The sequence below is a fragment of the Galeopterus variegatus genome, unplaced genomic scaffold (genome assembly GCF_000696425.1).
Source record: "Galeopterus variegatus unplaced genomic scaffold, G_variegatus-3.0.2 Scaffold7250, whole genome shotgun sequence".
In the NCBI taxonomy this organism is placed as follows: domain Eukaryota; kingdom Metazoa; phylum Chordata; class Mammalia; order Dermoptera; family Cynocephalidae; genus Galeopterus; species Galeopterus variegatus.
The window spans coordinates 63,981-85,447 of record NW_007733361.1 but is presented as its reverse complement, the minus strand read 5'-3'; the positions used below and the strand labels follow the sequence as shown (position 1 = coordinate 85,447).

The 21,467-nt window shown below is 38.8% G+C and overlaps 1 protein-coding gene across 1 annotated transcript in view; it reads right to left on the bottom strand.

Annotated features, from left to right (window-relative positions):
- ST18 (suppression of tumorigenicity 18, zinc finger) overlaps positions 1 to 18,844 on the bottom strand; it is an 88,717-nt gene extending 69,873 nt beyond the window's left edge. The window contains exons 1-3 of the mRNA XM_008591749.1: positions 18,769 to 18,844; positions 15,132 to 15,186; positions 13,059 to 13,089 (exon numbers count right to left, since the gene is read on the bottom strand). Of these exons, the coding sequence (XP_008589971.1) occupies positions 13,059 to 13,089; positions 15,132 to 15,186 (86 nt within the window). The 5' untranslated portion in view covers positions 18,769 to 18,844. The remainder of the gene's footprint in view (positions 1 to 13,058; positions 13,090 to 15,131; positions 15,187 to 18,768) is intronic.
- Between the last annotated feature and the right edge of the window lie 2,623 nt (positions 18,845 to 21,467).

Below are 21,467 nucleotides of genomic sequence, written 5' to 3'. Positions count from 1 at the left end.
CCATGACTCAATCAGTTTTCAACACTGCCACATTGGGGATCAAATTTCCACATGAGTTTTGTGGGGGACAAAACATCCAAACTCCATCAGTTGTTGAATAGGATGCAGAGCCAGTATCCGGGCACTGGCAAAATTCCATTTCAAAAATTCGACTCTAGCTCTCAGTTTTGAATGGGAATGTAAGAATGGAATAAGTCATGGTCATTTTAAAATGCACTTCGAAAAACGTCTGATCTAAAGTTACTCAAACAAAAATAACAAAGGTAATCAATACTCCATTCATGTACCTAAACTCACGTCTGTGTTAATCAGCTAGACAACCAGGGGTTGGGGGGAAGGTTATTGTGAACAACTTTAAAAAATTATCACTATTACCCACGATGTCCAAATCTATGTTTGTGAGGCAGGCACATCCTTACTAATGAAAATGATCTCATTTATTCACAAAGTAAAGATCATTAACTGAGGATGAGGTTTAGAACTTCTTTGTCACTGCGGGTCAATTACCCCAAGAAACACTCAAGCCAGGGCTACACAAGTAAAATTGAGTTATTTGGGAGGGCTTTAAGTGAAGACAAGGAAACATAAAGGTCTGATTAGTACAGTAATGAATGAAGTACAGACGTCCTTCTGTTCTCCAGCATGAGCACTTAAGAGTAGAAATTTAGAGAAAGGGAAAGATTAAGTAAAAACAAGGAAAAGACAGTGTGCAAGATGGAAAGGAACAGAAGGAACGAAGGCAGGAGGGCTGGAAAGAAGGAATGAAGCTAAGTGTGAATGTGCATGTGCGTGTGTCTCACAGCTAGTCCAAGACCAGCAGAAACAGAGACCCAGAGCGATGCTAAGGGAGAACAGCGAGGAGACAGAGACACACGAACACGAGGTAAAGAGCCATGGAGGGAAAGCACAACCAGACTAAACAGGCACGCACACCAAGGCAGACCGCCTGGACAGTGCGAGCAGCACAGATATCGTTCGGCTTTTTAAGTTACTAAGGAAAAAAAAGACCTTCTTAAGACCATGTGGCTGTTTTATAACTACTATCATAAAAGCTAATTTCTTTTCCTGACATTTACCTGAATGCAGAAATTTGGCACATAAATCTGGGTTTCTCTTTTAGTTCTCTGAACTAGAAAACTAGAAACCTACAGATATATACAAGGTCTTTGCTGAGTATGAAAAGAATTGTTTGATATTTGGAATGCCTCCATTTATCCTTCTCAACTTCACCAAAACATATCATGAGTTATATGACAGAAATTGCTAACATACTGGAGTAATATTTAAAAGGAGGACCATGTGTTAAAATAGTCAAGTGAATACTGAGTTAGTAGGGATGACCTACTTCAATATATCATTATAATTATGTACATAAATGCATGTGTCATCTATCTCTCTAATGTGTGTGTATTTGTATATATATATATATATACACACACACACATACACACACACAAATCTGTGAAATGTTTCAGCCGCCAAGTATCCTACTGAATCAAAAATAACTTGTTTTTAAAGGCTGTCCCTCATTTAGAAGCAACCAACTAAAAATGAAGCCTGCAAGTTCCACACGTCACTTTCTGTGACCCCAACCCCTTCAAACACGTATCTGTCCCTTCTTTCACATCAGACACAAGAGCTACTGAGGAACAACCCCTCTCGGGGACCACCCCCTTCCAGCCCCTCCTCCAGGAGCTGCAGGCACCCAAAACTGCAGGCCCCAGTACTGCTTCTGCCAGTTCTGCACTGGGCAGGCTGGCCACCTGCCTGGCCTCACTGGTACTTGTGGTGCATTTTCCATGAAGTTTTTGACATAAATGCATTCACCAATGGGAGTAGAAGTGACCGTTTTGCCAGTGCCTACATCCTAATTTAATATTCCATCACATCCTTTTTTTAAAAAAAACAAGTCATATTCTCATTCAGATTATTATGCACCTGTTCTTCCCTGAGAACACCAAAGCAACTGGTAACACTCTTCTGAGCCACAACGTGGACAGCAGCACCCACCTCATGGAGCCACGGGTCAAGCAAGACAGGGGATTTAAAGTGCGTAATTCCTGTGACATTGGCAGTGCTCCAGGGCATAGAAGGACTCAGGATACTCATTTTACATTTGATCCACACGTTGTTTGGATAGACTTTTGGGAGCGATCCTGTAAGTCATTATTTACAAAGATGTTCCCGTGGTAAATTGGGATTATGAGGTTAAAACTCCGTTTGTAGTCTTGGGCTACCATGTTGCCAAGAAATTGCCCTGCATCTGTTTCAGATATAGAAATAAACTGAACATCAAATTTGAATTCATTAAAGTACACAATTATAAAACATTGAAGACATTTAAATCTTACAGTATAGACTTTCTTTTGATATATGATTTCCTACTGCTTTTAAAAATATGGCGATATCTTGTATATTAGTCCATTTCTGTTGCTTATTACAGAACACCTGAAACTGGGTAATTTATAATGCAATAAAATTGATTTCTTAATTTTTTGGAGGCTGGGAAGTCTAAGGTCCAGGAAACACATCTGAGGGCCTTCTTCCTGGAGGAGACTTCCTACAGCAACTCAAGATGTCATGTGGAGAGAATGGTAACAGCAAGAGAGAAAACCAAGGCTCTCTCTGGCTCTCCTTTTAAAGCCATCAGAACCACACCCATCTCTCTATGAATGCATCAATCCATTCAGGAGGGCACAATCTTCACAATCTAATCACCTCTTAAAGGCCCCACCTTTCAAATGCCGTAACTGGATTTCCCACCCTCCTAACCACTGCTACAACAAGGGTCGAGTTCCAATACATGAGCTGTTGGGGGACACATTTAACCCATAACATCTTGTTAAAGATGGGCAAGTGGAAGTGTATGCAAAGTAATGGAGAGAACCGTGCTTCATGTGTACTCAAGGGACCATCTCTGCTCCCCCTTCCCCCCCGCCCCACCACCCAAATGCACAGCAAGTAGGAACAGGCTGCTGGAAGAGTTTGCCATTCAATCCAACTGAACTCATCCGTATGGAGTGCTGCTCCGTGACACCGTGACAGCACTGGGCGGACGTATTCTCTCATTTTTGAAACTCAGGTCAAACCCAAGCCAGAACTATTGCTCCTTCTATTGCACTCCCTTCCATAAATCCATTTTAGAGGAATTATCACAGTATGTCTTCCTGACTTTCAGGCTGCTACCTTTCAAAATTCTGAGTTCCTGTGTTTCATTCCAGTGTCATCTATGGGACTCAGAACACATTTATTTAATTTTTTCTTATTAGCACCTAATGTGTGCCAGGCACTATCCTAGACGTTGTGGATATTATCAATATGATAAGAACTGACAATTCCTGCTGTCACAAAACTTACATTGTTGTGAAAGAAGACAGATTAAAAACAAGTTAAATAAAAGTACTGGGACTGCATGCCAGAAGATAATTTTCCATGAAAAATAAAACAGGGAAGGGAACAGGAGAGCTGAGGAATGAGGGTTTGTAATTTCAAAGGCTGAGGTCAGGGAAGACCTTGCTGACAAGGGGGAATTTGAGCCAAGACTCCAAGTGCGTGAGGGCACGAGGCACGCGGCTGCCTGGGCAGCAGCATTGCAGGCAGAGGAAGGGCTCACACAGGCCGAGGCCTCGGCAGGTCTGGAAGATCCAGCAAGGAGCTGGGGAGGCCGGGTGCAATAGAGAGAGCAGAAGCCAGACCAGAGTAAGGGTTTTTGTCTTCTCTTGTGAGGAAAGGGAGACCCGTTGGAGGATTTCTGGCAGCCTTGTGGAGTGAACCATAAACAAGGAAGGACAGAAGGCAGGGAAAGCCATGAGAGGTGACTGCAGTAATTCAGGCAGCAAGGATGGTTTGAGGGCTGTGATAGCAGGCAGTTGGTGGGAGACGGTCCGATTGTGGGTTTATTTTGAAATTAGCAGCATTATTATGTTTGGAAGACTGGATACAGGGTGTGAAGAGAGAAGTCAAGAATGGCTTCAAGGCTTTTCTACTTCCCCATTTACTGACCCTGGGAAGGTTGTGGGTATTACAATTTGTGGCAGAAGACTTTGGTTTCAAGTTTGGATGTGTTAAGCTTGAGATACTCATTACGGTTCCATTCGGAGATGTTGACTACACAGCTGGCTCTATGAGAGCTGAAGATGTAAATTTAGATGCTAATGTATTGAAAGACCAAAAAGGATTGCCAAGGCATCACCAGCAAAGAACAAGGACGTGCCTTTGGGGAGTCCAGTGTTTAGAGACCGGGGTGTTGAGGAAAAACAAGCAATGACAACTAAGAAGATACAGTCTAAGAGGAAGGAGGAAATCAGGGACTGCAGTGTCAGGAAGCCAAGTCTCTTAAAAGATAGCCATGGCAGTGAGCATTCCAGCTCTTCCTTCAAGGAACTCGAAGCTCGGTGATCCTACAGGACAGACTGTAGGTTCTGTGCTGGCTTCTTCCGCACACAGGGCACAGTGCCCTCAGAGGCTCTGGAGCAATCACCATGAGCGCTCTGAGGAGTCCAGGAGTGTAAATTCGCTCTGTTCTCACAGGGACCACCTGGAAGAATGGAGTCTCCCCTGTGATTCCCACACAGGGAAGGGTGGGTAGCATGCCCAGGGGCATAGTACAATCAGTTCAGTTCCCTATGCAGGTTTCACTCCCCTGCCCCTGATTTTGCATGAGTCCCTGGAGACACATTCCACACTCCACCTTTGAGAATCATGCCGTGTGGGATTCCCACAGGTGGGAGTGTGTCCCTGTGCCTCAGGCTGAGAGAATCCTTGAAGGAAACTCATGCTCAAATGCTGCTCTTCCTTATCTGCACTGCTCTGCACCTGCCCCAGCCTTTGATTTCTGCTAAGTGTTCATGAGTCCTGGCAGTAACCTCGCTTTCTGGCCTGGTGGCATGAGGCTACAGCTGTCCACAGACTCATGGGGATGATCCCTTCTTACAAGCCACTCGGGAATGTGCAGCATGGGTTTCTATTCCAGTTCTGTTTTCTCTTCCTGACTGAAACTGAACAAATGAGACCAAAGGCAATGTTAACAGAATTAAAAACATCTCGCTTTTATGTTTGATACTTTGATAAGATATATTTATAGAGGAAGACCTTTACTGATAATAGATAAATGTATTAGAAATGATTAAACATAGAGTAGGTTGATTTGTAATTGAGGGGCCAATGGAAGCTTTGCTACATCTCGCTTTTATGTTTGATACTTTGATAAGATATATTTATAGAGGAAGACCTTTACTGATAATAGATAAATGTGTTAGAAATGATTAAACATAGAGTAGGTTGATTTGTAATTGAGGGGCCAATGGAAGCTTTGCTGGCTAAACAGTCTCGACTTGGTTAAGAGGGTAGATCTCATGTTAGGTGTTCTTATCACAATAAGACAAAATTCTCTTAAAAAAATAGAGAAACGGAACTAGAGAAAGAACCTAAGAATTAGGAAGGAAAAAAGTTGCAGGTACGTTAAAAATAGTAGTAGAGAATCAACATGTTAAATAAAATGCCTTTACAATGGATTACTAACTACATTATTTATTCCCAAAACAAACAGTGGTGGTAGATAATACAAAATAAAATATTTTTCATCATGTGCTAGGGCTACAATGATGAATAAAATAGATTCCTTGTCCTTAAAAAGATGGAAGTATATATAAAAAAGGCAGAATTGTATATGATCAATTAAAGTTTTTTATATGGTTTATTCCATTATTATTGTCTCCCCAACCTAACTGTAAACTCAAAGGTAGAGAATCTGCTTTTTTTTGAATGGCTGAACAGATGGGTGAATGAACAACAAAATAGCTCCGATTCAAAGCAAGAAGTGCTTAAAAACAGACCAGTAAAGAAGAGCTTTGGGAGCACAATGGAAAAAGTATTAGTCAGCCTGGGAGGTCACGGGGATACTCCATGGAGGAGATGATATTGGTCCTGAGCCATAAAGAATGAGTACAAAGCCTGTATGAAAAAAGACAAAGCGGATAATTTTGCTGAGTGTAGTTGTGACAGAGTCGAGATGGAAAGAGTGTTGTGTAACATGAAAAGTAAGAAGGAGCTTCAGGCATAGGATTTCCTTAAGAAAGTAGGATGGTGGTGAAATCAAAAGAACAAATTTTTTTTTTATGGTGGGGGGGTGACATGTGCTTAGAAAAAAAAGTATTTTCTCCTAGAGGGAGGAGAGAAGAAATGAGGAGATGGATTACATCAGGAAAAAACCCAACAGAAAAGGCAGCAAAGGAGAGGTTTGGAGGCAAAGACGAACTGAGGAGACGTGGCTGAACAACAGCAGAGGTGAAAGTCAGGTGCGCTTCAAGATGGAGGGGCAGGTGAGCCCAGAGGCCTGGACCAAAAGTGCTACACCAAAAATGTTTCATTAGTCAAGGAGGCTGCAAGACTTGACCTGTGAACACTTCTTCAAGGCCACACAGAGCCCCCAGGAACCAAGGCTGCCAATGATCCAGTGTTTTCCAGCCATGTGAACTAGTTTAATTCTAGGTAAGAGCTTGTGTTGGAGTTACGAGAAGTCACCCAATGTGAAGAAATTGTGAAAACTAGAGAACACGTTGTACTTGCTTGCAGGGAGTTGACTTGTCAACGTCGTAGGACACATTTACTTCAGCTCACACTTGAAGCAGGAAAAAAACTACCAGGTATCAGAAACATTATGTTTGCAAGGATATAATGTAATTGAAATGGGTGCTTAAATAGGCATAGTTTACTTAAAAGATAACAGCAAGTGCTCTGCCTGATGATTAATGTCAATGCAGTCCTTCGAAGAGGACTGAGAAAAGACAAGAAACGGTGTTGAACGATTTTGTGTCACGATGGATATGCTCCGGAGCACATTAGGCTGAGAATATGCAGACCACAAGTCACAAACAAACCATGAAATGCCCGAACAAGTCAAAGGGAGCCTCAGCATCATTAGTCCCCAACATATCAAAGTTGCAAGGCGCTTGGATGGCATATGAAAGTTGACAGAGATTTTGGATTTTTTTTTTGAGACATAATGCTAAATACTCTGAGAACACACTCTAGACTGCTGAAGAACCATCTATGGAGGCATGTAAAAGAATGTTTAAAAAAAGTCCTTACATAATCTTTCTTTCTAATGATATGTGAAGAATATCTAAGGTAGATCTGGTTAATTTCAAACACTTCCAAGAGGTAAAACAAAGACTCACAGAAGACCAAAGCTTGTGCTTTTCATTACACTACTGGAAAAATCATTTGTTCTGTATTCTGCTACTCTTCATCAAATACAAATGCAAACAATCATTAAAATTCCCAAATAATTCATAGATCAAGATCATTCCAAAGGCCACACTCTTAACTTTTCTGCCAACCTATATACCATTAAAAATGAGCAATGGAGAGGAGAGCTTTCCTAAGCAGATGGTAAAGTCTAACCTCTGGTCCCCGAGGCTTGTGCTTCTCAAACTTTAATATACATGCTCATTTCCTGTAGATCTTGTTAAAGACAGGCTCAGCAGGTCTGGGGTGGAGCCTGGGAGTCTGCATTTCTAATATACTCCCAGGGGATACTGGCACTCTGAGTGGCAGGCTCCAGGGTTACCTGTGAACCCCTAGTTGGAAGTAATTCTCCCTCTCACTGCCTGTAGCACTTGGTTTGTGTCACCCAGAGTGATGTTATTACATAAATCCCTGGGTTTCTTACCAATGCTATTAATTGTGTATCCATTGCAACACCTAATACTACACTGGTGCAGAAGAAGCATTGAATGAACAAATACTGAAGGACATGGTCATTCCTCAGCCAAGAGTGGCAGATTCTGCTGTGTAAAAAGACTTATGTTATAAGAAAAGGAAAAATTAAATGGATGAAAAAATTATCTCTGTAGGTGAGCTCTGAAAATCCAAAAGCAGTGGTACAAGGAAATCCTCACACGCAGCTGCAGTGGTGGTATTTTGCCATAGTTTTAGAAAATGTCTGATTTCCGGAGTGCCTTAGACTCTTGACTTCTTTAGCCTGTTGGTGGACAGAGGACACCAATATCCTTGTGATGATATTTGAGCACAGAGGAAAACGGTCAAGAAAATAAAGTACATGTTTTGTCCTTATTTTGTTTCTGAGTATCTTAACCCTGTGAACCCCTTAGTATTGTTTTCTGAAACACAGACATAATTTAAAATAGAATGTAGCAATTAACCTGAGCAGTGCCCTGTCTCATGTAATCAAAATTCTACATGTGTGTGTGTCTGTATATGTATATACACACACACATATGTGATGTCTACATCTGTCTATATACAGGGTACTTCAAAAAGTTCATGGAAAAATAGAATTTAAAAATAGTATAAATCTTTCCATGAACTTTTTGAAGTATCCCATATATATATGGTGTAGAAACTGGCGAAACCAAATCCATTTGGTCTCCTGAGCTCAGGATGCTGTGAAGAAACAGGATTCTATCATCAGCCCGTTTCTAAATGACTATGGCCCCAGGTGGGGAGGTCAGGGGACTCACACCTCCGAGCTGCAAAAGCAGTCCCCGAAGTACAAGGCCCGTGATAACTCATCACCTGGGAGGTGGTATTTTAAAAGAAAAAACAAATATAATGTACAGATATTTGTGTCATTTCTAGAAATTCTGTCGTAGACTTAAAGTCACAGGATCAATTCACAAAAAGCAATTTAGAAGGAAAGGACAGTGGCCTCTTTATAACTGGCAGTGCAGGGAGTAAAGCAAAGGTGAAAAGTTTGTTTGCAGGTCAGGATATGTTTCTTTGATTTATTGACTTACTGGAAAAGTTTAAATTAATACCCCAGGGGACGGTGAAGTGGCCGCTGGGCCGCTGGCACGGCTGGGGGGTGTGCTGCAGGCACAGGGACCCAGGTCCTGCTCGGGGTCAGCGGCTTCCGAGTCAGGGATGCTGTGTAAAGCACTGGACTTCCCCGGACTCAGCTCAGGAGTCACGTGCAGATAATGTCATTGTCCTGACTACCTCACAGGCTCGTTGGACACCGTGCGTGTTGTTTCAGCAACTACTGAGCATCCCCCTCAACAGCAAGTTCGACGCTAAATGCTATGAAAGACCCGGCAGACGCAGGAACACAAGATCGCCTTGTCGTCCATTGAGTTTTCTTGTTCAACCACAAACTCCCTTCCGTTTTAATTCTTGTCAAAATCTTCTCCAATGTATTTTAAGACACTTTCCTCCCTAGTAAGTGCAGTACAGGAAACGTTAACATCCTGTCCCTGGAACGCTTCAGGGGGCGAGGCCCCGAGACGTGGGGGAGGACGTCGGAGGGGCGGGTGGCCTGAAGGCCACTTCTCTGCTTCTAAACGAAATCCTCGTCGTCTGCATCTTTGGTTAGCAGTCTCACTTCCCTCTCAAAAGTGGGTGATAGGAAAAATGGATCTTCTTTAAGGTGTCAGCTTCTTCGACTCTAATTTGTAAGATTGGCCATAATATTTAGAAAGACCTATTGCCAACATGAATATAGCAGATCTGCTACTAAATAATCCAAAACATGCACCGAGCCCCACATTTGAAAATGACGGTAACAAAAGGAAAAAAGAGGGTTTCTGCCTCTTTTTATCCAACCTTGTGATTGAAACCAATAATTTCCTTTACCTGATGATGGATTTGTGGAACACTTACTATTAGAAATCAGTTTCTGTTAATTTCTTTCTTTATTTGTCATCTCCAGAAATTTTTATACAATAAGTAAATGCCAATAAAATCATGACTACTAAAGAAAATTTTATTCTCAAAAAAAAAAAAATTGGAAAGAAAACTATTAAGTATTAAAATAAAATATTTAACTGATATAAACACTGTAGTGAAAGAAATAAGATAGAAGAAAAAAGGGAAAGTCATCTAAATCTGTAAGTCACAAAAATTTTCATATACTGTTGAAATGTTGTTATTAAATCTATAACTTATTGATTAGAGAGCTCGTAAAATATTTAACATTTAAAATTTTACAAGAAAATACCAAAATATAGGGTTTTAAATGAAAAGAACAAATTATATAAAATAAAATAAAGCAAAAAGAGGCACCTAAATTAAAATTTTCATTGCAAAACTTAAGCCAACATATTGGTAAACAGCAATACGACCACTAAAGGATGGTGGGATTTGACTCTAATAGACTTAAGAGCCTTAAATTTATTTGTCTCTCTAAGTAGTCACATAGGAAAGCCATTTCAGAGGCTAGAATTTATTTTCCTAATTAGAAGAAGGGGGCTGGACCGGTGTAAAACATTTTGCCAGTGCATGAGACAATTACCAATATTAGTAGATGCAATAGCATGAGGTTAAGATTAAGGATAATCGTAATAAAATAAGAGAGCAGAGATAATGCAATGGTTGTGATTTAGAAAGACGCAAGAGAGACCTTTCAACACCACCTGTAAGCTGAATTGTGCTAGAGGAAAGACTGGAAATGCTAATAAGGAATATGATTAAAGGTGGCCTGTGGTTATAAATTGCTTTTTTAATAGTGATGGTAGTAGCTGACAATAGAGTATAATAAGAATAAGCTGAATTGTGCTAGAGGAAAGACTGGAAATGCTAATAAGGAATATGATTAAAGGTGGCGTGTGGTTATAAATTGCTTTTTTAATAGTGATGGTAGTAGCTGACAATAGAGTATAATAAGAAGATGGGAATGTCAGTATCAATTTTTATTAGTGCCATGAACAATATACAGTATATTTAAATTAGCTTCATTTGTATTAGTATTTTTGTAAGTAGTCGCTCTAGAAGCAATAACATGTCCAATGCATTCTAAAAAGAAGAATTCAATAAAATTGCCAACGTTGTCTACAAAATAGCCATAACTTGTACACTGGGGAAAACGTGCCACATTTCCTAAGATACTCAAAATTCAGGCACGCAGTTGTGATTCTGGATCATGACAAATCTGTGGAATAAATTGAAAGACCAACTGTAGGAAATAGATAAAGTTATATAAACAATGATAAAGGCATTAAGAAAATAAGCTTCCATGTGAATCAGTACTTTTCCCCTAAGTTCATGGAAAATCTTCGTATTTCCTTTAATTCGATATTTTTGTGAACTTTTTGAAGTAGCCTCGTCTAGAAAGATAGTAAGGGTCTATGTCAAGGTCAACTTAAACCATTTAAGAAAAAATAGGGATCAGTCTAAGCATGATTGTTCTTTTGAACGTAAATAATTATAAAATTTTATAAAGTGCCTCTTGTTAAAGAAAAATAGATGAATTAATTTCATGAAAATTTCCCAGCTTTCTAAGTTACTCTAATAACAAATTAGGTAAAATAGCAACTTTTAGAAACTTAGGAGAATAGAAAACATTATTACTTTTAACTAAAATATATTTTTTGGCCAAACTTTTAAAAACTAGGTTGCTGAAATATAAAACATAAGGATTAAAATATAGGATTTAAAAAATCTGGCTGCTTGAGAACATGAACGATGAACCATTTTTTAAATTTATATTTTAAGCAGTATTGTGTGTGAGAGAAAGCACTGCCTGGTGGTTGAGAGCTGGTCTTTGAGTCACAAGTCTGGATCATGTACTAGTAGAGATTACATGTTTCTTCTTAGGCCAAAGCATATATGTTAGTTCCTTAAAAATTCTTTTTTTCTTTCCAAGTTATTTTCCTTGACACATTACTAAAAAGTCCTCTTTTTCCTCCTTCTGAATGGCTTGATTACCTAAAAAGACTCTGACAGTCCCTTCAGCCATGAGCCAGCCATGTGCTCATGGGCACAGGGTTTCTGTAGCAGACCACAAGAAAACCATCCCACGGCAAGCATCTTATGGGTTTTGAGCACTTGATCATTTTGGACTTCTCTTGATCATTCTACAGGGGTCATAAAGTCTCCAGAAAGATAGGAATTTTAAGTAAGAGCAGATTTAAAAAGCAAGAATTGAAATGAGTCAGGTAATTCAATAGTTCAATCTGTCCAAATTGAAGTATACTTATGGTGTACTTGTGGGTATACCACAAGTCCTGCTCTTATAAAAGCAAAGCAAAAATTAAAGTTTTTAATGATGAAATGGACAACACCGGCAGGGCTGTGGATTCCCTGCTAACAGAATTCCACAGAGAAGAGCATCAGCCTGGATTGTAATGGACAGGTGTCCTACACAATGGGTAAGCCTAGAGTGAATCGTACGTGACACGGAAGTAACTGATACAGCCCGTGTTTCAGGAAGTCATGAAGCACGCTGCCTGGAAGAACTGCGTAAACTGTTAATACACACCTTGTCAATTCCAAGTGTATCAGACACTGTTGCACATCCCCCCTCTTTCAAACATCTCCCTGAGGAACACATTCAGACCGTTGCTGTTATCAGAAAGGTGGATCAAAGACCGGATGTGGGACTTTCTGTGTTTGCAACATTATACCTACAGAACGGACAGGGGAATCACCTTGTTCCCAACAGAACATGTATCATCATCATGGGTTTCTACTTTTAAAATGTACCGTTTTTTTTTAAACTATACCTTGATAAAGATTCTGTGAAAAAAATCTAATCGGAATTTATTCTATAAAACCTATTAAGGTGGAGTTTTCAGAATATTGCCTGAGGTATAGTTATAGTATCTAAGGTGGAAATGCATGAACCCAACCAAAACACCCATCAATAACATTATCTTCTAATATCTAGGCTAAAACAATAATGTGATTACCTATTGGGATTATGCAGCTGTTGAAAACAAAAAGTGGATAACTTAAGATCTGGTTAATCCACTAATCAGGTTCATGGATGACAGTTCCGTTCTTCACTGACCATCAGTGCAAAATCTGACCTCATGCAAGGTGTGTAGATAGGAGTAGCACCATTCCATGAAGAAATTACATTACAGAAAAACGTCGTCATGTTTCATTATCAAAATATTAGAATGCACTGTTTTGGATCAATGATCAGTACAGTGGTTCCCCTTCTCTGCTTCTCTGGTGTCTAGACAGAGTTTAGGTGAAAGAAGCCCTTTGGCTTATTCCTCATACTGAAACAAGGATTGTGAGGCTCAAAAAATACAAGTCATTCTAATAATTAATGCCAATCAATATGAGAAAAAGTAATGAAGGGCAAATCTTACCTGAGCTCCTGGATGAGGGAGTCCATTGGCACTGTAACAAGAAAAGAGGACTCAATCAGTTCATACTTTCCAGAACTGCGTTATTGAAACTTCACCCACCTAGAGATAATGACCAATAAATGCTTAGTATGCACCCCACTTGGTTTTTCACTGGGTGGATTGATCTTTTCTTATTCTGGTTCTTTGGAAATAAAAGATCAGATGACTATGACCCAGAAAAGACTGACTTTGGGTTTAGTGCCTTGGGTGACCCTGGGGCCTTGCCATCACAGATTGGAGTTTCCAAATATCTGTCTTTAGAGATTCATTGAAAAATTAAAGGCCCACGAAGGGCTTGAATTATTTTTTAAGTAATTTTTATTTTTAATAGGAAATTATGCAAAAAGTATTTAAATAAAATTGGCAAAACTGGCAAATGAATATGTCCCATGATTTTATTCCATAAACTTTCTACATATAGAAAGGGGGGGGGGAGCTTTAGCCATATTAATATCAACAACCTTTTAAAAATGAGGAATTTACAGGAAAAAGAGCTTTGATTTTTCTGAATGATACGATGGAAGCTAAAGAACTTTCTGTTTACAGATACCTGCCTACATGAGGGCAAAGAGCACATTCACAGAAACAACAGGCGCTTTTAAAGACTACTCATAAAACAGTTGCTCCATCCCTAGAAGAACATTTGACTCTGTTTAAGGGTGCATATGCATTTGCCAAAAGAATTCGAGTCCAAAAAGAATTGTAAATTAAAAGACTCACATTTTAAAAGTATGATAGAGTAGTGTGCTTTTAGAAGTAAACGTAAGAGATTCATATAATCCAAATTCAATCCCAACAATGCTGATATTTATGGCAGGCATGAGTGTATCCTACATAACGAAACAAACTGTTTTTCTTAAACTTTTATCCTATTGAGAAGTTTCCTGCATAAAAATTTACTGTTTAGAAATACTACATTCCACATATTAGGATATACAATGTGGTTACTTTAAAAGTAATTTAAGCTTAAACTGGAAAATAAAACAACGTAAAACTGTTTAAGTAGAGAAAAGTCTCATATTGTGAACAGTGTTATTCTGAATTTTGGTTACCATGAATAATGATACATTTTTTAACTGAAAAAAATGATCTTTGAATTTCTTAAAAATTTTGGGATTCTGGACTTTACTCAAACGGTAATTAACAATCTTGACTACATATCAAAACACAGCTAATGAAAGCATTCGATTTGATCAGCCACTTTCAACTGTGCATCTCAAAATCCTTCCAAACCAGTGCACGTTGCTGCTGTGACTCAGCCTTCCTCAGCAAGGCGAGCCCTGGGAAAGGCGGGGAGGGGTGGGGAAGAGCTACCCCAGTGTTTTCAGAGGCCATGGTGAACCCACAGTTTTCCACTTAGAATTAAGGGTCACAAAAATATAGCTAATTATAATAAAAGTTATTTTCCTTAAGGGGTATTACTGCCAGTCAATCCTGTTTTCCAGATGTTTAGATCATCAAGGGCCTGTTTATATTTCAGTATTACATTACCATCTGTTGGTTACAAAAAGAGAGGGATAACTGGCAAGTTAAACCTTCCAAACATCGCTTTGCAGGGCTGCCGGAAATTCCCAGCAGGGACAGTCAAAAAACAAACATCACCATTTTACTTGAACTAAGTTTAGATTGGGAGTCACTAAAGCAGATAGAATAAACCCCCAAACCTGCTTTGGCAGTAAACTAGCAACTTGGTTTTTTCCCTTGGCCATTAAAGGTCACCTGAATAACTCGTAGGTCTCCATGAGGCATTCTTCGTTTGCTGAACCTCACGTTATTTTGCATGATTTTCACGTTCACTCAAGACTGCATTTTGTAAAAATTAGTATCGTACATCGTTTGGACTTTTCCGAGTTCTTTAACTCCTGGTTCTTGCTATTTTGCCTCTCAGTGCCAAGAGCCAGTGTCCTGGCTTGATTAGGAAAACAGAAGCCCCGAGAAAGTTGCAATCATTCTGACCACATTAGAGACTGAGCATTGGAACTCCCTTCCCTGGTACGCGGGGCAGCATTTCACAGACCCCACTTGCTCACTCACCCTCGGTCCCTTTAGAGCGAGTACGCAGTGTTTTATCTTCAGCCTCTGCATCCATCTGTAACATGAACACATAGTCCAGAGGTCATTCCTTTGACAGTGACCAAAATATGAAAAACATATAATTAGAAGTTCTGAAGGTCATTATGAAAAAACAGAATAGCTTTCCATGCTCTGGAATCCCATTCTGGCTCTACAAGGATATAACTGTGACTGCCCTCGCATACCACTGGTTTTAGAAATACATCTATAGAGACCATCTATATGAGAAAACAGTGACAACAGGGCAGATGTCCTTGTCCACAAGTGTTTGCTAGTGATTCAAACACTTCTGGCATTATAAAAATAGAGAAAGGATTGTGTGATTAGCAGTGGTTGTGAAGGAGATGGAACCTCACATATCAAACCAAAAGATTTCAGACTGATTTGCTAAAATCTAATCCATTTACATTTCTAGACCCTTCCTGATACATACCTCTTTCTAAGTTAGGAAAAATAATTCCCTGTCTAAAAAAGCAACATGGAGACAAACCTCTGAAAATACCGTTAGAAATTCTGATTATCAGCAATGATATACGTTCACTCCCAGAATTCCAGAATAAATACTGGTTATGGTTATAATCATCCAAGGGCATAAGGAAGATGAAATTTGAGTGATGGTGTGTCAGTTTCAGATTCCCTAAAACATCATTACTATTTTAAATGTAATCAAATAAATTAGCAAAGGAATGCACAGAACTGTAAGAGCCTGTTGTTCTCATAGACTCTGACCCGACTACACCCACCCATTTCACTAGAATCTGCTAACCATCTCTTAGCAAGTTTAATTCACTTCTGTATATCACCATAAGGAATTCTTAAACGTAAATAAGTTGTTTTGCTTGCTGGAAATCAGAGGCAGGCAGAAGGCACTTTCCGTGGCTTCCACCCTCAAATCCTGACACCAGCTCGGGTGCGGTGTGACTGCCATGGTAATGGGGGCCGCGTCTCTGCTCTCGGAGGCTGAGTTGTGATTGAAGGCACTGACCTGCCATAGACTTATAATAGGGGAGCAGGTGTGGCAATGATGGACTTTAATTTCCCTTAATAAACCTTTTATGTGCCACACTTTTACTGCCATTCGACGCTCTCCAAGGTCCTGCACATAATAGGTTCATTACTTTTGATTACTATAGTCTATTGAGACAAACAACTCCAGAACACACTATATATTATGTTCAGTTAAACCAATATAGACTATTTATCCGTTGTGCATTTTTTCACCTGCAACACTACAGACAAAATTAACGACAGCTCTCCTAAGCTAAAACTATTAAAACCACCAGAACTCTTTTGTCATTTCATAATAAACACCATACCAATGGTTGAACTGCTTTTTAAATCAGCAGACAAAAAGTGTTCACCACTTTTGCTAAACAGCAGTAGCTTTAGTCTAAATAAAATGGTTCATTGTTGTGAATATTTTCGAAGTACACAATAAGAGAAAAACAACAATAAAACAGAGGTGTTTTTCTCCTGTGGATTTTCCTTCTTTTAAAACCACATGAGTTTATGATAGATGTGGCTCTGCCTTGCTTTATCCAGGATGGTGAGTACTGCCTTGTGAAATCCCACTTCTTTTCCTCTGTGAGCATCTCTGCTGCAGACAGAGTGGCTCAACTCGCAGAAATGGCCCTCCATGCGCTGAGTGAATTACTAGATCAAGAGAGATCAGTAGCATGTGAGAGCTAAAATGAGAAAACCACCAAATGTTTCCAAGGAAGCCACTTCCATTGGTGAGCAGCCACACTCCTGGTCTGCGGCTCTCCAGCCTTACAGGTATTATTAGCTCTTCCCAGCCATTCGGAAAAACTCCCCCAAAGGCAAGGGAAGGTTGAACTCCATGAGTTTCCATATCAAAACTGAAACACAGACTACAAAGAGTGCCAGCAGGCACACGTAAAAGTTTCAGAAGCGTATTTAAGTACAACCTTCTTTATAATAGTTTTAAGCCTAATTCTATTTTGCAGTTCAGCTACAGACTACAAAGAGTGCCAGCAGGCACACGTAAAAGTTTCAGAAGTGTATTTAAGTACAACCTTCTTTATAATAGTTTTAAGCCTAATTCTATTTTGCAGTTCAGCTATCCAAGGGCCTGGCCTCTTGTTACTACCACATGTAGCCATCTTTCCATTAAAGTCATTGCAAGAAAAGCATAAATATTTATGGACCTCTCTGGATTGTGCTTGGAATGCTAGTCTCATAATTGTATTTTTTTGAGCTATTGTCCTCTTGTTGGTGTGATATATATATGTATGTGTGTGTGTATATATATATGTATCTTATATACAGTAAACATTTTAAAATCTGATAATGCATTTGTAAAACTAAGTTTTCAAATTTAACTGGTTTGCCAAGTTGTAGCAGTGAAATGGATCAAGGCCATAGTACACAACCCAACTATTTCACCTTCTTTCTCTTCTTCACACCTGAAGAACTAAAAAAGAACTAAAAGTTACTAAGTTTGGTGTCTGGGCATCTTGTGACTCATTGGGGAACAGGAATATCAGAAACCTAGAGCATGTGTGCTTTTCTTTTGGGGGCTGGAGAGTTTTAACATTCATGAGATGGTTCTTTCTCCTCATAGATCTCAATTTAAAAATAGGTCTTTGTCCTCTAGAATCTTGGATATGGGAGTAGAAATTTCTAAGTATTCTTTATTTGGATAATTTTTGTGGACTTTAGTAAACTGTCAATAGGAAGACCTAATTTTTCTAAAATTAAGCCTCATATTCAATAGGTACCTTGACTAGGTAATGGACCATTAAAAAATGAAAGAGATTTCTACCTCAGTGCATATGTTGAAACCATAGGAAGGGTAGGGGTAGATTATCATTCTTTCAAATTCTTCCAGAATTATAGAAGAGGCACCTGATTAAGGCATGATTCAGGAAATTGACCTATATAACATGTACTGCAATCTTGAAAATTATACTCCTTGTTGGGAACTTTGTTTTTTCCCACTAGAGTAGAAGACTTCATCATTTTTACTGCTTGAGTCCCAGGTATTGTTGAAAAGCCTGCAACTTATTTTGTAAAACTTAACAAATCATGCCTTTTTTCAAAACAGAGATTTTATTTTGTAAAAATTCTCTCATCAACAAAATAAGATCCTGAAATTAAAAAAAAATAAAACTGCCTTAAGAAAAGTTCAGTTTAACCTGTAAGTATTGATATATTATGTATAATATTTCTATAGCAAGTAGAAAAAAGTGGTTCACGTTTGGTATCTAATTCCTATGAAAGCCATGAAGAAGACTTTTAAAAAGCTTTCATGTCCCAATTCTCTGGGAAAGGAGTATATACAAGGAGAAATGGCGTGCGGTAAAAAAACATATAAAATAAAGAAGGCCAAGAAGCCTTTTAAAAAGCTTTCATGTCCCAATTCTCTGGGAAAGGGGTATATACAAGGAGAAATGGCGTGCGGTAAAAAAACATATAAAATAAAGAAGGCCAAGAAGCAAAATTTGGAAAAGGGGGACATGCAAGAACCAACAATGAAAATAAGCAGATATGAAATGAAGAATGACCGTAAAATGAAATGTAGCTATTTTGTTGAATTGGGAAAGCTCTCATTTACCATCTTTATATACTTACAAACCTAAACACAGGTGTACAAAATGATTCCCTAGCTCCATGAACGTCACGTCTTTTCTGACTGGAGCTTACATCAAGGGGCGATACGCAGACGTCTTCCACATCACCCCAGGGCACAGATCTGCTACCTTCTTTTGGGCTGAAGAGGAAGTCCTGGAATTGTTGTTTTGTGGGAGAGAGACTCAAGGAGCAGGACACAGAATTCATAAACTCAATTTGTTTTTCATTCATGCAAGCCAACTACTGGTATGTGGGGAGGTTTAGTTCCCTTTGGTTTTATTTTTCACTCAACATCCTATTTTAACCGAATGACAAAACAGAACAAAAGACCACCAAAAACCAAACCAAACCAAACTAAACTTTCCAAGTAAATATTTAATCACTTCTTAAAACTTAGATAAAATAAATCCCTTGGTGAAGTTGAAATTTTGTTTCTCCTTTCAACAGAGCTCTAGATACTGACAACCCCAATACGTACTTATAATATACACTCATAAGTAGTCACGAGTTTCTTAATATTTGTAGCAAAAAGTCATGGTAATCACAGTGTTCTGAGGGCACTTTTTGAAAGCCCTTATACAAGTAATCTCAGTACTGCCTAGTTAAATGCCTCAGGCAGGTAGCTGCTTTTAATTTGCGAAGTCCTTCACAAACATTCTACTTGCAGTGATTTCCCCTTTTGACGGGACTTCATTGTGTTCCTCTCCTGAGCTTTTGACCTGGAAGTATGGTCGTGTTTTGTATCTCATTGCTCATGTGAGATGTCGCTTCCATCCTTGGGAATTCATGGCCATGGTGAGAGAAGGTCTGTGGCTGCCATGAGAAGCCCTTTATCCTTAGTGGATGCTTCCTTTTTACAAATCAATGTTTTTTAAAAAATGACAAAGAGAAACTCAGGAAGTTGGAAAAGGCTAAGCCCAGAACATGAAACAACTAGATGATGCCAGCACCTTGGGATGAAATTGGCCAGACTGAAAAACGAAGAACACCGCACTGCGTGCCCTTTCTTTGGATGATTCTGGCATCACTTTGCTTTAAACATGGCTTTGGGTCAACCCAAAACAGCAGCAGAGATGTTTACCTGTTACACAAGGAAAAATTGTGGGGAAAATGAGCTGCAGTGCTAAATAAGGGACAACAGCTGACTTATGCAGAGGGATACCAGGAACGTTTAAGTATATTTTTTGTCTATTCTTACTCTCTTTTTACTTTTCTAGTTTTCATACGTTTATTAATTACTCAGGAAGACGAGGAGCACGTTTAGAAAGTAAGTTTTTAAAAAAATCTCAGCTGTAGCAAAAACATGGTTTTTTACACCATTCATGATGACATATTTACACTTTTCTGAACATCTCAACCTTTGTGGGACACACTACCCTTGATTTCAACTCTTTGTTCCTTTATCTCTCTTATTGTACTGCCTTTGATTCTGTATAGAAAGCTGAAGAATTGAATGATATGTTCACTTTAGATTTATACTACTTTTCCTTGTCTTCCCTAATCCCTCCTAGGGCCATAAATACCAAACCTAAAGGAAAAAGCAGATTCAGTCTGATATCAGATTAAGTACAGTATTCTGGGAAATAGATCTTCCTGAGGGCCTGTGCATGTACATTTCCCACAGATGAGATGATTTTTAAAGGAAATTGTCTAGGATCAACTGGAAATGTACCGCAATAGACCAGAGACAAGCTTTGGTAGCTTATAAGGAGGGTGATTTTTGCGGATTCGTATTTCTGAGATGTCACTGTGTCGTAGACTTCATCTTGCAACTTTGTAGAACTGGAAATGCTGAATATAAACCAAAGCCATGTGTTGGTGTCCTTTCGCCAAACGACTCCAGCAAATAGTTCTATTATTCCCTTAGGTCACCAACATGTGCCAAGGATTTCTATTAGTCATCATACCCACGGGCTCAGAGTCACAGCTTTGTGACATTAGGGGGCAATCACCAACTTTGTGTTTTAGGAGAGATGTTTTTTGTTTGTTTGCTTTATTTTTTAATATGCCGTGTTTAAAGATAACTCAAGGCAAGTAATAACACTAAAAGGGTCTTTAAATTTTTCTTGCCGATATTTTAAAATGCGTTTGTTGCAAAATACGTAAATGTTAGAAAACAAGCTCCTTCATACAGGGATGTATTAAGCAGACTTTTCTTAAGAACAACCCAATTTCTTACTATTCAGCGTTTGTAAGAAATAACTCTAGAAGTTATCTATAGTGCTTTTAAAATCACGCTTTAAAAAAACTCAGTCTTCATTATTAAGCAAACTAATTTCTAATACAAATGAATTAATATTATTTTTAAAACTATTTTTAACAATAAACCTTTCTTTAAGGGCAACTGTGTGAACAAATAACACATATTAATCAATATGCAAAAGGTTAGGAGGCTCAGGGGATATTGGTTTAATATTTTTAAATATTAAATGGACTGTGCTTCTGACAAAAATCACAATTCTAAATTCAGCACTAACAATAAATTTGAAAGCAAACCATAGAGACCACACACTGCTGTAAAGGAAGGCTTTATATAAATTCTTTGATGGAATTCATTTTCTTTCAATATATTCTACTTTTTAATAAATAAAATACCTCTCTCTTTCTCCAGGTAACTTGTATGCCAACTCAGTGTGCTCTGCTCCGTCAGAGTGACTAAATGTGTCCGATTTAGTGAGAAATCCTGAAGTTCATTCTACTGAG